The 15,412-nt window shown below is 40.5% G+C and overlaps 2 protein-coding genes and 1 long non-coding RNA gene across 7 annotated transcripts in view; 2 read left to right on the top strand and 1 right to left on the bottom strand.

Moving 5' to 3' along the window:
• SRP72 (signal recognition particle 72) overlaps window positions 1-2,024 on the top strand; it is a 26,482-nt gene extending 24,458 nt beyond the window's left edge. The window contains exon 19 of the mRNA XM_008528639.2: window positions 642-2,024. Within this exon, the coding sequence (XP_008526861.2) occupies window positions 642-819 (178 nt within the window). The 3' untranslated portion in view covers window positions 820-2,024. The remainder of the gene's footprint in view (window positions 1-641) is intronic.
• LOC139082575 (uncharacterized) overlaps window positions 1-3,644 on the bottom strand; it is an 8,611-nt gene extending 4,967 nt beyond the window's left edge. The window contains exon 1 of the long non-coding RNA XR_011538728.1: window positions 3,507-3,644. This is a non-coding gene — a long non-coding RNA (uncharacterized lncRNA). The remainder of the gene's footprint in view (window positions 1-3,506) is intronic.
• ARL9 (ARF like GTPase 9) lies at window positions 3,509-15,412 on the top strand. 5 transcript variants are annotated; one of them, XM_008528637.2, is made up of 5 exons: window positions 3,509-4,133; window positions 4,377-4,712; window positions 7,613-7,775; window positions 10,264-10,439; window positions 14,904-15,412. In XM_008528637.2, exons 3-5 carry the CDS (start codon window positions 7,760-7,762, stop codon window positions 15,081-15,083), a joined length of 372 nt encoding a protein of 123 aa, XP_008526859.1. In that variant the 5' UTR covers window positions 3,509-4,133; window positions 4,377-4,712; window positions 7,613-7,759; the 3' UTR covers window positions 15,084-15,412. The 5 variants fall into 5 exon arrangements, with proteins under 5 accessions (XP_008526859.1, XP_070470931.1, XP_070470933.1 ...); XM_070614832.1 differs by having other exon boundaries at window positions 3,784-4,133; window positions 4,661-4,712; XM_008528638.2 differs by having other exon boundaries at window positions 3,784-4,133; window positions 4,377-4,741.

The following is a 15,412-nucleotide window of genomic DNA, read 5'->3' as shown; positions in this document are numbered from 1 at the left end:
AGGTTGGTTCCTTCTGAGATTGAAGAGTCAGGGTCAGTCTCATACTAATCTCATACTAATGACTCAGGATCATTTTAAGAATTTTTAAAAATATATTTTAAGTATGAGAAGTAGAGTCAGATCTCTTTGATAAATGTTTTGCAGTATGCTTAGGTAAAGGAAAGAAAATGTGGCATTTCTGGTTTGACTGTATTGTAAATAGTAGGATGGTAGGATTGTATTGTAAATATTAGAGTCTCAGTACCTTCAAAAGGAAACTGAATACACTGAGTTGTTGAACTAACTAAATATCTAGATAAACAGATATAAATAAATGTGACTAGAAAGAAGTATTGAAAATGTTAATAAATAAGTTTATGTGGTAGGGTTATAGGTCATTTTAAAATTTTTTCTTTATTTTCCAAACTTTCTAAAAGTTGGCATGTACCATATATTATTTTTTATTTAATTATAAAGTAATAAAAATTTTATTCAAAAGAAAAATGGATAGGGAGCTGGGGAACCCACCTTAAAAGAAATAGAATATGTGTGGGAGATTTTTAAGGGTAGACAGTAAAATTCATGTACCTACATTATTTTTATAGCCTTTTCCTTTGTTGAATATGTGAATAACCAACACTTTCCTAATCTGATGATTTCAGGGATGCCAGTAAAACTGTGAGCAGCCCACCCACCTCCCCAAGACCTGGCAGTGCAGCAACAGTATCTGCATCTACAAGTAATATCATACCCCCAAGACACCAGAAACCTGCAGGGGCTCCAGCAACAAAAAAGAAACAGCAACAGAAAAAGAAGAAAGGTGGAAAAGGTGGCTGGTGATTAGAACATTCTTGTTGCAGGCTGTTTCTAACTAGTCTCATTGACATTAGGAACATGATAAAGGTGACACAGCAAGAAGCACAGAGCTGCTCCCTCTCCCATCCCCACATTTTCATACAATTATTTTCTTGTGCATCAAACAGGAAAATATCTTCTGCAAACTCTGCCTAGTCAAACTTGGCCTACCTGTACCACCTAGCTTTGCACAGATGATAAGGTCTCAGAATATCTACCTTGATATCTGTTGCATCCTTTCTCTTTGTGTGCTGATCTGGTGTTTTTTTCAGTTTCACAAACAAGGCATGTTATCCAAAGTTTCCTAGGATTTAAACAGAAATCACTTCTACTGGTTCAACTAAGTCTGAAGATACTTGTTCCTATCAAGTCCCACTTTAAATTATGTCTTAGGAGCTTTAGGAGACTGAAAGTGGAATCTTCTGAGCATTCCAAATATCTGCTTAGAAATATCGTGTGATAAAAAGGGACCTTATTAATAGACTGGTATTCTTCACTTCATTACCTGAGTGGCCACAGAAAAACTAAATGTCTTGATTAATTTTGACCATAAATTCTCTGTCATGTGATATTGGAACATGGGATAGTGTGTGTATGTGTGTGTGTATACATATATACATATATATAAATTAGGACTCCTTTGCACCCCCATATTGTTTTCAGATTATGATAACATTATATTGATTTAGCACCATTAAAGAACTCAAGGAAAATATATCAATGTTGTAAGAAGTTGACTCTTAGACCCAGTGTTCTGAGTTCAGATGGGTTTGGACTGTCTCAATCAGAAAGATTTAATGGCCGCTATCAAGAGCATGAAGATTGACTTGCTAGTTAGAGACGAAATCAATACCAGAGTTCAGTAGCAGGCAGTATTAAAACTTAACAGAACTGTTTGGCCCAATTAAGATACTCATGGCTCCTCTTTCTAGTTAGGGGTACAAACACTCATTACCCTTCTCAAAGTAATGAAGTATTATACAGTCAGTCTGTGGTGTCAGTGTCGCTCTGGTCTTTCCTTGCTTGCAGGCCACTTTCCCTTTGAACAGCTGTGAGACAGACACACTGGGATGCCCACCCTTGTTAGAATTCATTTTATACAGCCCAAGATAGCATTGAATTTAGACTTATGAGTATTTCCTTGTGATCTTATTACTCCATCCTTGTTAATAAAGTGCTGCTGTGTTTGACTCTGTTGTACATATCTATGAAACTTCTTCGAAGAGTTTTTTTAAAAGGCTTTCCTCCTTTATAAGAGTAAGAAATGCGGTGCTGCCCTTCTCTTCAGCATAATCAGAATCTGTGGTGGCATCTAAACGAGACCCTGCTACATATGAGTGATTTATTATGGCATAATACTTTTTGAACTCTCAGAGAATAGTCTTGGTAAGAGACAGATATTTATTCTTTTCAATATATTCCCCATTACAGGAATAATTATTAGTAAATTTGTTAGGATTCATTAAATTTCTGTGGTGAAGGATAATTATTTTTTAGGTTCACTAAACTACAGAATTTTGGTGAAAGTTATCCATCATTGAAAATTTTGACCCAAGGTACAACAGTGACATTTGCAGTTCTCTTTTTACTCATTGTGATTGCCAGTCATTGTTAGTCTTTACTAAGCAACTAAATCCTCAGTTTAAGTAGTTATAATTGTCAAATGAAGTGTAAACATCTACATTAACTTGCTAGTAATTATTTCTTCTTTTGGACAGGTCTTTAAACAATGACATATATACTTTGTATATATATGTGTGTGTGTGTACATTTATAGAAACCCATACGGATACATCCATTCACTGTGGCACATTTTAAAATAAAATATTCTAGCAGTGAATATGGATTAAGGTGTTTTGGGTGTTGGCATTTTATGGAGGACTTCCTGGTTAGTGTAGCTAAGAATTTTTTAAGCTGAGTATCTGAAATTGTCCCTTGCCCCTCCCAGCAAGCCACAAAACTAATCTAATGGAATTGAGAGAACCTGGTTTTAACTTCGCTGAAACTTCATGTCATATGTGTATATAAATAAACCAAGGTGTAAACTTTTTTTTCTGAGGAAGATTCTCCCTGAGCTAACATCTGTGCCAGTCTTCTTCTATTTTGTATGTGGGTTGCTGCCACAGCGTGGCTGACGAGTAGTATAGGTCCACACCCAGAATCCTGGCCACCGAGCAGTACAAGCGGAACTCAACCACTAGGTCACAGGCCGTCCCCCTGTTTAGTTGTGGTTTTAATATCTGGCATTACTGGTATCTATGATCCTGGCAGACTACTAATTTAATCTCCAGGGAATTTTTTTTAAGTGGAATGTAGCAGGAATTTAAAATAAGGGAACTGTTCAAGTTCCTCCATTGTTTTTCCTTAAGCATCCTGGATAGCAGCCTCTAGACATTCCTAGTGGAACGTGGGCAGAGGGCGAGGAGATACCCCACTCCACTTTTGAGGCTTGTGATTTCTAGCTGCGGGAAAGCAGGGAATCCTCTGGGGACGCTCAGGACTCTGGCGCCTCAAGCGTTCTACCGTTTGGTGACAGTGGGCTGTGCAGGCTCGGGGATGATGCGGGGGAGGTGAGACGCTAAGATCTGTTCCGCGTAGAAGGGCTGTCTGAGACCCGCCCTGCCCAGCCTGAGGGAATCGCGCCAAAGTGCGCCCTCCCGGGGAAGTAGCACCTGGGGACGCCTTTCCTCCACGGACGATCTGCCCCGCGGCTGGGCCTCTCGGATCCCCTCGGCTGGGCTCGACCATTCCTGTAACTCAGCCTTCCCCTCTCCGCTCTTCCTTCCGCTCCCAGGTTCCGCGAATCTGCTGCGCGCAGCCCCCCGCGAGTGAAGGCGAGATGCCCGGCGGCGGCAGGCGCGCCCGGGGACTGGCCGCGGCTGCGGTGACCGCGGGGGTGCTCTACGCCGCGTGGACCTACGTCTCGGCCCTGCGCCCCCCGCGGGGGCCACACCTGCCGGGACCCAGGGCCGCAGCTCCAGCGCGCGGGCGCGCGAGGGGAGGGAAGGAAACAGGCGGTGGGGATGGAGAGGGCGAAAGAGAAGAGGAGAGAGAAGGGAAAGGAGCCGGAGAAAGAGAAAATGCGGGGAAAAGGAAAGGAGAAGGAGAAAAGGAAGGAGGTGGAGAAGAAGAAAAGTAAGGAAAAAGTAAAGGAGAAAGAGAAAGAGAAGGAAGAGAAAAGGAGTAAAGAGGAAGAAAAGAGGAAAGAGCAGGAGACAGAGAAGGAACAATTTAAGGGAAAAGAAAAGAAAGAGAAGGACAACAACAGCATCTTGACGAAGCCCCCGCTGGAGCCGCGGGTAAGGGACCGGTGCCTCGGACCCTGTCCCCGAGGCCATTGTCGGCGTTCAGGCCCGAGCGCCCGCTCTGTTACGTCGGAGGCCCCGACCCGCGCGGGAGGGAATCGGGTCTTGCTTTCGGGCTTTTTAATCTGTGGATGGAGGGAATGTGCCAAGCTTCGAACGACCCATCACCAGCCCCTTCTCCCCGGCCCTCTGCCCACCCTTACCCCTAACCCTGACCCTGCATCTCAACCCTCTCAGGTCTAGTGCTGAGGAAGAAGAGGTCTCAGCTGGTCTCCACGGGGACGCGAGGAAGGGCGCTTTCCGGCCCCGTCTCTGTCCAGCGCTCAGCACTGGCTCAGAACTCCCACAACACGGAACCCAGCCCCGAGCCCTCGGCGCACACAGGCTCTCTATTCGAATCCTTTCTGTTGAATAAGTTCTTTGTCGGAAGGTGCAGGCTTCCTGAATTTGCGCAGGATGTGTTTGGGGCTTGTCTGGACTTTTCTCGTGCACCCTGTGATTACTGCTTCCATTGTTTTCAGATCACCGCCGCCCAGAAGGGACGGTTACACACCAGCATTGTAGTCACAAAAGGCAAATATCTATGATTCCACTTATATGAGGTACCTAGAGAAATCAAAATAGAGACAAGGAGTAGAAGGGTGGTTGCCAGGGGCTGGGAGAAGGCAGAATGGGGACTTAGTGTTTAATGAGTACAGAGTTTCAGTTTTACAAGATGAAAAGAGTTATGGAGATGGATGGTGGTGATGATTGCACAACATTATGAATGTATTTAATACCACTGAACTATATTCTTAAAAATGGTTAAGATGGTAAATTTTTAAAAATTATTTTATTGAGGTCATAATGGTTTATAAGATTGTACAATTTCAGGTGTACATTATTATTTATCAGTTTCTGTATAGACTGTGTCATGCTCCCCACCAATAGTCTAATTTTACCCATCACCACACATAAGTGCCCCTTCACCCCTTTCACTGCCCCCCATCCCCACTTCTGGGCCCCCTTCCCCTCTGCTAACCACTATTCTGTTCTCTTTATCCATGTGTTAGTTTATCTTCCACATACGAGTGAAATAAAAATGGTTAAGATAGTAAATTTTATGTTATGTGTCTTTTACCACAATTAAAAAATTGGGAGGGAAAAAAAAAGAAAAACCAGGCATTGTTTGAATTGGCTTAATGGGCTCTGTTCTCCTGGAGTTCCTGGGCTCAGAGCTGCTTTCTGATTCTAAACAATTTGAATGATTAATGGAGATTTGATCTCTGGTAGAACACAGACTACCTAGAGCCGTACATAGTTAAAGGAATAACTTTTGACAAGGAGCAGTGGTGTTCAGAATCACATTCTGTGTCCGAACTCTTGGTTTACAATAATCCCAGCTTTCCTTAAGAGATGATAAGCATGAGGAAGTATGTATTTTAGACTAAAAAATAAGCAAGATGTCATAGCGCATTAGTGACTGCAGAACTTCTAGATAGGGGGCTGGCCTGGTGGCGCAGCGGTTAAGTTCGCACGTTCCGCTTCGGCAGCCCAGGGGAACGTTTCCAGGTCCAGATCCTGGGTGCAGACCCATGCACCGCTTGTCAAGCCATGCTGTGGCAGACATATAAAACACATATAAAGTAGAGGAAGATGGGCACGGATGTTAGCTCAGGGCCAGTCTTCCTCAGCAAAAGGAGGGGGATTGCCAGCAGACGTTAGCTCAGGGCTAATCTTCCTCAAAAAAAGAAAAGAAAAGAAAAACACTTGAAAAGAAAATGAATAAATAAGTGTACAAAAAAAAAAAGAACTAGATAAGATGAGCTTAGGGGCAGTAATGTGGTTGGAAAGGGACTAGGGAATTGTTTTTATTCACAATATTTCATAGGCTCCAAGATGCCATTATTTTAGGTACCATTAAGAAAGAAAAAAAATGTGCCAACCAATATATGACATACCATGGATTGTAAAACCCTCATTTCAGAGATGTTAAATTGTGTGGGAAAAAATGCATCCTGGAATTGATGAGATATGTTGGGGTAGCCTGAGTGGGGCCGTTGGTGGAGATAATAAGAGGGACACAATCCACACCCTGCAGCCATTTCTTGGGGCCACCACTGCTTTACAGATGCAATTTCAAACCACCCCGTGAAGTCTCCTTTGTGCATCAAGTCCCTCCTTTTTACCATCACACTCTCAGAAGGACATTATAACATTTAGATGCAGATGGAAAGCAATGGGGAAGGTGGTGGGAACGGAGCTAGGAAACATCTGTGGAAATACCACTCAATTTAAGAGCTATCAAGAATTCACTCCAAAAACATAGACTTTTTCTAGTTCTGTTATTCACTAGACAGTCTTCATAAATCACGCTCTCTATGCAAGTCTCTACTAGACCAGACCTTAAAACACATTACTTTCACATAGATCTTACGATAATAATTCTTTTAAAAGAGGTGGGATAGACATTCCAGTGCTGCTTAGGACCACATTTTACCAGAAATCCAGTCTAAGTCTAACGGCAACATTTAGTGTCCAAGGAGAAATGTTTAAGATTAATGTTTTAAACAGCGCCATTGAAGACATTTACTAGTGTTTTTCGGTTCATGAGAAACCTCTTTAGTAGGCTGTGTGGGAAATAGAATTGAATTCCTGTGAGCAGTCTGGCTGTATTGTTGCTCACTTATTACAGTTTACATTAAAGTTTGTACCCTAAAAGCCACCTTTCTGAGCACTCTGAACTTTCTATTTCTGTCTTCATACCAGCCTGCCCTTCTTGTCCCTCAGTCGCTTGTCATAAAAATTTCTAAGGCTGGTATGTTGGTGGAACGCTTCTTTCTAAAGTTTACATCTAGTACAACAGGTTTTAACATCAGGTTTTAAAATAAATGCTCATTTGTGATTGGAACTGGTTTGATAATTTCTATAATCTTAGCCTTTTCATTTAACTATGATACTTATATTAAAAAGTATAAGAGGGGGAACCTTGCCCTAAGAGCTTTTAATGTAGTGATCCAATTGGGAAGACAAGACAGATTAATAATACGAGACCTTAGACGCTTACATGCTGAGTGGCGCCGTCAATATGTGGACCATCAAGGTGCCAAGACCCCAAACAACAAATCGAATTCTGGTGCAACCCCATGAACACGAACTCAGGAAGCAAAGTGAAGTCTGAAAAATTGGCCCTGTGCTCTATGGCACCTCCCATAAATGCTGATATATATAAAGTATTTATTTGACAGATTGACCAGGAGTTGGGGATTGGAGAGGGAATGTGTAATTAATATCACGTAACTAATGGCTGATTATAAAATACAAACTGATTGGTACAGTTTGTTCTAGACCTATTAAATTACTTGTGAAATTTTGTTTTGGTTTACAGTTCCACAAATATTATTGGGTCCTACCACAGGCAGGCACACTGTCAGGAGGCAGGAAAACAAGGCCCCTGATAGCCTAAGTTTATGGATTTATCTTTTGTTTCACAGGAGAAAAATAAGCAGATCCTAGTGTTGGGCCTGGATGGAGCAGGAAAGACCAGCGTTCTCCACTCTCTAGCTTTAAACAGAGTCCAGCACAGTGTGGCACCCACCCACGGTTTCAACGCAGTGTGCATCAACACTGAAGACAGCCAGATGGAGTTCCTGGAGAGTAAGCCCTCTTCTCATTAGCTACGGGGTAGCCGCGCTTATGTACCTCAAGCCAGACATAACGTTATCAACATTGGGTCCTTGGGAAAAGTAACACTGGGTCAGACTTTCCCAGGCTCTTAGAATTCATGTGTAGATTAATACTAGGGTACACCGTGGGGGAAATCAGTTTCTGCTCTTTGTATTTTCTCCTTTTTGCAGAGGTGGTGATAGAGGGGAGCTGAGGAAGGCTTTTTCGCAGCCTCTCACATAACAGCCTCCCCCCTCCCTTACTATCCCAAATAAACACGCAATCTAAGTGTGCAGTGTGCTTCCCTCTCTGCAAATGCAACTACAGACAAGCTCCAAACCTCTTCTTGTAGCCAGATGGCAGGCCAGAAGCCCCTACTCTATAGTCGTTCTGGAGTCGCCGCCTCTCTAAATATTGCTATTCCTCAAAGTTGCATCAGATCCTCTTGTCTTCTCTTTACACTTTCTCCTTGGATGATTTCATCCATCTTCTTGGCATTAAATACCATCTATATGCTAAAAACTCCCAGATTTATCTGTCCAGCCCAAACATATCAAAACGTCACCTGAGATTTGTACCTGGCTGTCTAACTGGCCTTTCAAACTTAACATGGGCAAAACAAAATGCTTGAATTATCTCTATGTCTGTTCCTTTCCCTGTAATGCACTGGACAGTAAATGGCTCCTCACCCATCAAGTTGCTGAAGCCAGAAAACTTGGAGTCACCCTTGATTCCTCCTGTACCCCCAACTCCAGTCCACAGTAAAACACTATGAATTTTTCTACCTCTAAAACAGATCTTGAATTCATCTATTACATCCTTTCCCACTGCCCCTATTTGACTTGGAGCTTCTATCGTCTCTTACTTAGATTACTGCAGTCGCCTTTTTATTTTCGCTTTCACCCAGTTAAGAAGAGAAAATGGTGGGCAGAGAAATTGGTAAACCTTGTAACCAAATCTTTAAGCTAAAAAGCATTATTAAGAATAGAGGTTTCAATTTTCCCAGAAGCTATAGAAGAAATAATAATTTTAACTAAATAGATAGCTAAGAAAATAGTCTCAAAATATAAAAAGTGGAAGGAAGGAAGGATGGAAGGAAAGAAGGAAAAAGAAAAGAAAAGAAAGAATTCAACTGGGGGGAGGAATGGACAGTGAGGGATTTCAACATATCTTTGTCAATTATTAAGAGGATCAAGGAGAAAAAAATCAGCAAAGATGCACAAAATTTGAACACAATGAGCCAGTTAAAAATAACAATATAAAATTAGTCAATATAAAAAGGACAATATAAAATAAAGATAGTAAATAATTTAGGCTTTGTGGGCTACATGATCTCTATTGCAGCTATTTAACTCTGCAACTGTAATGTGAAATCAGCCACAGACAATATGCAAACAAATTCACCTGTCTGTTCTAATAAAACTTTATTTGTACTGAAATCCAAATGCAATATAACGTTCATGTATCATGAAATGTTACTTTTTTCCCCCAAATATTTAAAATTGTAAAATTCATTCTTTGTGGGCTATACAAAAATAGGCAGTAGGCCAGATTTAGACTGTGGGCCATAGTTTGCCAACCTCTGTCTTAAGAGAAAAATAAAAACTAAATTAAATTCATTGTGTAAATATTATTATCATTACTGAAAAGTTTCTTCTGGGAAGAATCAGCAGAACGAAATCATCCAAAGGCATTTTTTTCTGAGGCAAGTATTCCTGAATGCCCACAGGATCATATTAACTCTTAGTGCAGTATTAAGAGGAGAAATTAGTTATGGGATTTTGACAAAGGAAAAAAATTGTGCAAATGAGGCTAGCCAATGAATTCAGTACATTTAAAACTTATTTTAGGGGCCAGCCCAGTGGCGCAGTGGTTAAGTTCGCACGTTCCACTTGGGCGGCCCGGGGTTCACTGGTTCGGATCCCGGGTGCGGACATGGCACTGCTTGGCAAGCCATGCTGTGGTAGGTGTCCCACATATAAAGTGGAGGAAGATGGGCAAGGATGTTAGCTCAGGGCCAGTCTTCCTCAGCAAAAAAAGAGGAGGATTGGCATATGTTAGCTCAGGGCTAATCTTCCTCAAAAAAAAACAAACTTATTTTAGAGAAATAGGTGTTTTAACCCACCACCCTCAATGATTTTAATAGCCTATTCCTATTTTTTGAGCTATAACTGATAGACATGGAGTGGCTGCTATGGCCACTATGTATAACAGGATCAGGAAGCATCCGCTGTAGTATTTAGTATCTTTGTGTTCCAGAATGAATGAACCACCACTTGTGGAGGGTAAATATTGCCACCAACCATTTCCCCAGCAACATCTCTCTGGTTGTTCTCAGAATTGGGTACACTCTCACACAGTGGTATTTTATCAGAACACCTGTCCACTGTTCAGAATTATCTACACATGCCTTTCCTGCCCTCCTCAGTGGACGCTTCTGCGAGCTTTGTGTGTCTTCTTTCTCTCCTGTTCTCTGTAGTTGGTGGCAGCGAACCTTTCCGTTCCTACTGGGAAATGTACCTGTCCAGGGGATTGCTGCTGGTCTTTGTGGTGGATTCAGCAGATCACAACAGATTACCTGAAGCCAAGGAACACCTTCATCGACTAATTGGAACAAACCCAATCCTTCCTCTGGTTGTGTTTGCAAACAAACAGGTAAAAGTCTGTGCAAATAGAAATTGTACTCAATAGTTTTATTATTAGTACAAGAAATAGAAATGTCTACTTTTTTTTTTAAGATCGGCAACTGAGCTAACAACTGTTGCCAATCTTTTTTTTTCCTTCTTCTTCTCCCCAAAGCCCCCCAGTACGTAGTTGTATATTCTAGTTGTAGGTCCTTCTGGTTATGCTATATGGAATGCAGCCTCAGCATGGCTTGATAAGTGGTGCTATGTCTGTGCCCAGGATGCAAACCGGTGAAACCCTAGGCTGCCGAAGTGGAGCACGCGAACTTAACCACTCGGCCACAGCACCAGCCCCAGAAATGTCTACTTTTAACAGCTAGATATTCAACAATACGCTGCATATTCAGTTCAATTTATACCTATTAGATCTACTGGATTATAAATTCCTTGAGGGTAGAGACCGTTATTCACCTCTGTGTCCCTTGTAATACCTAAAATACTGCCTTATGCATAGTAGGAATTCAACAAATATGTTAAATTTAATTCAATAAACATTTACTGATTGTTGAATTGATTTCAACAAAATATTTGTGTCTGCCACGTATAAAGAAATAGTTTGTTTCAGATTAATTGGACTGACCTTAATTTACTTCATACATAAGCATTAAAAATATTAAACCTCCATGGAGAAATTAGAACACTTGTGCAGTGTTAGTGGGAATGTAAAACTGTACAACCGCTATGGAAAACAGTATGGCAGTTCCTTAAAAAATTAAAAATAGAATTCCCATGAGATCCAGCAATTCCACTTCTGGGTATATACCTCAAAGACATGAAAGTAGAGACTCAAACAGATATTTGTACACCTACGTTCATAGGAGAATTATTCACAACAGCCAAAAGGTAGAAGTAACCCAAGTGTCCATCCACAGATGAAGGGATAAACAAAATGTGGTATAAACATACAATGGTATATTATTCAGCCTTAAAAAGAAGGAAATTCTGATACATGCCACAACACAGATGAACCTTAAGGACATTACGCTAAATGAAATCAGCCAGCCACAAAAGGACAAATACTGTATGATTCCACTTTTATGAAGTACCTAGAGTAGTAAAATTCATTGAGACAAAAAGTGGAATAGTGGTTGCCAGGGGCTTGGGGAGGAAGAATGGGGAGTTATTGTTTAATGGCTACAGAGTTTCAGTTTTGCAAGATCAAAAGAATTCTGGAGATGAATGGTTGCACAACAATGTGAATGTACTTACTTAACTGCATACTTAAAAATGGTTAAGATGATAAATTTTATGTGTATCTTACCACAACAAAAAAAGTAAAAGAAAATAAACACCTATAGCATTATACTACCAAAGCCCCTTTCTCAAGTGCTAGCGTTGTCAATCATAAGAGAGGTGAATTCCTACCTTCTCTCCCAATACTGCAATGGGTGAACGTTTACGAAAGTAAACTAATTACAAATGATGACCTGAAGTAGGAGCCTATGGTAAAATCCAGCATAGAAGCTAGTCCAGCAGCTTAGATTATTTTTAAAAGAAAGGATGGAGCTTTAAAAAAAAAAATAGAGCATTTTAAGTAGCACAAACTACAAAGATGTAGAGGATAAGGGTACATGTAAGTGAGCTGTATAGTATTCCACTGCATGAATTATCACATTTTAACCATTTTCTTGCTGGGCATTTGGGTTATTTCCAAGTTGTTATTGTTATAAACAGTGCTACAGTGAAGCTTCATATATATGTCTCCTTGTAAATGTGTATCAACATTTCTCTAGTGCATATACCTAAAAAAGGAATTGCTGGGTTTCGGGTTTGTACAGATTCAATTTTACTAGCTCTTACCAAGTTGCTTCCAAAGATACTGCATCAATTTATTCTTCCACCAGCAGAATATGACAGTTTCTGCAGCATCACATCCTTGCCAATACTTGGTATTGTCAAACTTTTCCATTTTTGCCAATCTGATGGGGCTGAAATTTTATTTTACTATTCTAATTTGCATTTTCTTAACCAGTAGTGAACTTGAATGTCTTTTCAGGTGTTTATTGCTTGTTAGTTTCAAATTAGTTTCATTCTTCATGTACTACAAATACCTTCTCCAGCTTATCATTTTATTCTGCTTATGGTTTCCTTTTTTATACATTTGTTGTTGTTAGATTCCAACTCCTAGTGGCCTTGTGTACAGCAGAGTGGAACCCTGCCCAGTCTTTTTGCACCATCCTCTCACCTTCCAGCGCTATATCAGACAAAGCTCTGCTGCTATTTATAGGGTTTCCCTGGCCAATGTTTTTGGAAGTGGGTGGCCAGGTCCTTCTTCCTAGTCTGTCTAGTCTGGAAGCTCTGCTGAAAACCTGTCCACCATGGGTGATCCTGCTTGTATTTGATATCCTGGTGGCATAGCTTTCAGCAGCACAGCAACACACAGCCACCACAGAATGACAACCAACAGGTGGGTGGTGTTGTTCCCTGACCACCGGGTTCCCTGAAAACGAACCAGGGCCGCGGTGGTGAGAGTGCAGAATCTTTACCACTAGACCACCAGGGCTTTTTGCACATGAGGTTTCCATTTTTAACATTCAAATGTATCAATACTTTCCTTTGTGGTTTGTATCTCTTAGCTTCATCAAATTGAATAAACAGAGCCATTTGGTGTCAAATTTATAGCTTTTCCTAGGGCATAATAATGAAAGGTTTGGATATTCTCATTTAAGATTAATGCATCTTTGTTGATATTCCTTGGCCAAAGTAATTTATGCTTTCAGATTGTTATTATGTAAGATTTTTTAAAAAGTCTTCTTACTATCTTTATTCTTTCAGTGATGACCTCTTTAAAGCACAATTGTAAGAAAGAAAGAAAAAAAAAACAATAAAACTAAGGCACAATTATGTAAGTGTGGAATAAACCTGGTATTTAGCCCTGATAAGCTTTTATCATTACAAAGAGCCCTTCCTCCCATCCAACACTCCTTCTTCTATTTCCTTCCTCTCCAATTCCATCAGGGAATTTATTAACTTCAGACATTGTCCACATGTCACTGGATCCATTAACACTGCTACAAAAGTCACTGCAGGCTTAGGATTAAATGAATTCAGATTTCAAAAAGGCAATATATTGGGATGACCAACATCCAAGAAAGTAATCAACTCCAGCCAGAAACTATGTATGGCACATGAGGAAATGTCTCACAGGTTCCCAGTAATGGAATTGGATAGGGTCATACTGGTATATGAAACAAAATGACACAACATTGGATTATTTCCAGAGATTTAAAAGTGATCTCCTAAAACTTAAGGAGAACACTATGAAACAACAACAAAAAGCCAATTACAAATGCAGTTTTAGAAGTGAAAATGATAAAACTTTTGCAAAGGACTGAAAAACTATAACTGAATCTGTGTGTGTTTTTAGAAAAGGAAATATCGGAAGCCATTTGCATAAATAATTCTTGATGTATGAGAGGCAAAGAAATATGTTTTGACCTTGCCATTTTGACCTCAAGAAGGTTTTGACCTTGCTGTGCGCATAAGCAAAGGCTCTCTGTCTGCTCATTTGAATCTCTCCTCTCTCTGCCTCTCCCTGTGGGTTTCCCTCCTTTAAGCCTTTGTCATCTCTCCATCTTGTCCTCTTTCTCTCCACCTGTCCCTCCCCTCTTGGCCTCCTTCTCCCACCATTCCATTTTCTAAATCCACTCCCTCCCTGCTTCCTTCTCTATCTAACCTCCACCCCTCAAAGTCTGATCCAAAATTTTTTGTTTCAGTAGAAATAATGGCCACAAAAGAAAACTCACAATGGCAAATGCTATAATCAGTAAAATACGATATGAACAAAAACCAATTAATGAATCAAATTTCTATTGTTAAAGATAAATTAAAAATAATTGATCCATGGGGCTGGCCTGGTGGCGCAGCAGTTAAGTTCACATGTTCCACTTCGGCAGCCCGGGGTTTGCTGGTTCGGATCCCGGGTGCAGACATGGCACCACTTGGCAAGCCATGCTGTGGTAGACATCCCACATATAAAGTAGAGGAAGGTGGGCATGGATGTTAGCTCAGGGCCAGTCTTCCTCAGCAAAAAGAGGAGGATTGGCAGCAGTTAGCTCAGAGCTAATCTTCCTCAAAAAAAAAAACAAAAAAGGTCCTGTTGAATATAACCTTGGGAAAATAAAAAGGAAAATAGAAAATCAGAAGCAGATTGACTGCACTGTTTAGAAAATTGATTAAGGTATTATATTGGCTTAACTTCATTCCAGAAAATACTTTTTTGGATGATAACTCATAAGTGCTGGTATAATTCTGATGAAAATCTTTCTAGTCAAACAACTACTAGGGTCATAATAATGGGGTCACAATATCCTCTGTATTAAAATGGAGATGGGGTCATTGAGAGCAATAAATGAGAGTAATAAATATATCTTATTCAGAAGGACTGCAAAATAACCCACTTTTTTTTCGTACTCTTTTTCCATTGTGAGTGAAGGATCTTGAAGCCGCCTATCGCATTACAGATATCCATGAAGCTCTGGCATTATCTGAGGTGGGAAACGACAGGAAGGTGTTCTTGTTTGGAACCCAAGTGACTGAGAATGGCTCAGAGATACCCTCCGCCATGCAAGATGCCAGAGACTTAATTGCACACTTGGCTGCAGACGTGCAGTGACCAAGCCCAGGCCCACTGTGGAGCTCACAATCCAACTGTCACCAGGGGGTGTTGGTGGCAGCCTAGAAGCCAAAGACTTCCACCTTCAAATAAAAAATAAGCCATTTCCTACTTTCTCAATGCACAGAATATATACAAAGATAATGTTAATTGATTGAGAGCATCTATTTATTTAGATTTTGAACTCGAAAAATATTGGTAAAAACAATGTATTTGGGGGGATTTGGGTTTTTAATCAACAAAATTAAAGTGAACATTAGCGAGCATTCATCCCATCTGTAGTTTTTCAAAGGCATGAGATTTATATTAAAATATTTTAATTTTCTCTT

Source organism: Equus przewalskii, chromosome 3, assembly GCF_037783145.1.
Source record: "Equus przewalskii isolate Varuska chromosome 3, EquPr2, whole genome shotgun sequence".
NCBI lineage: Eukaryota > Metazoa > Chordata > Mammalia > Perissodactyla > Equidae > Equus > Equus przewalskii.
This window is presented reverse-complemented; position numbering and strand designations above follow the sequence as displayed.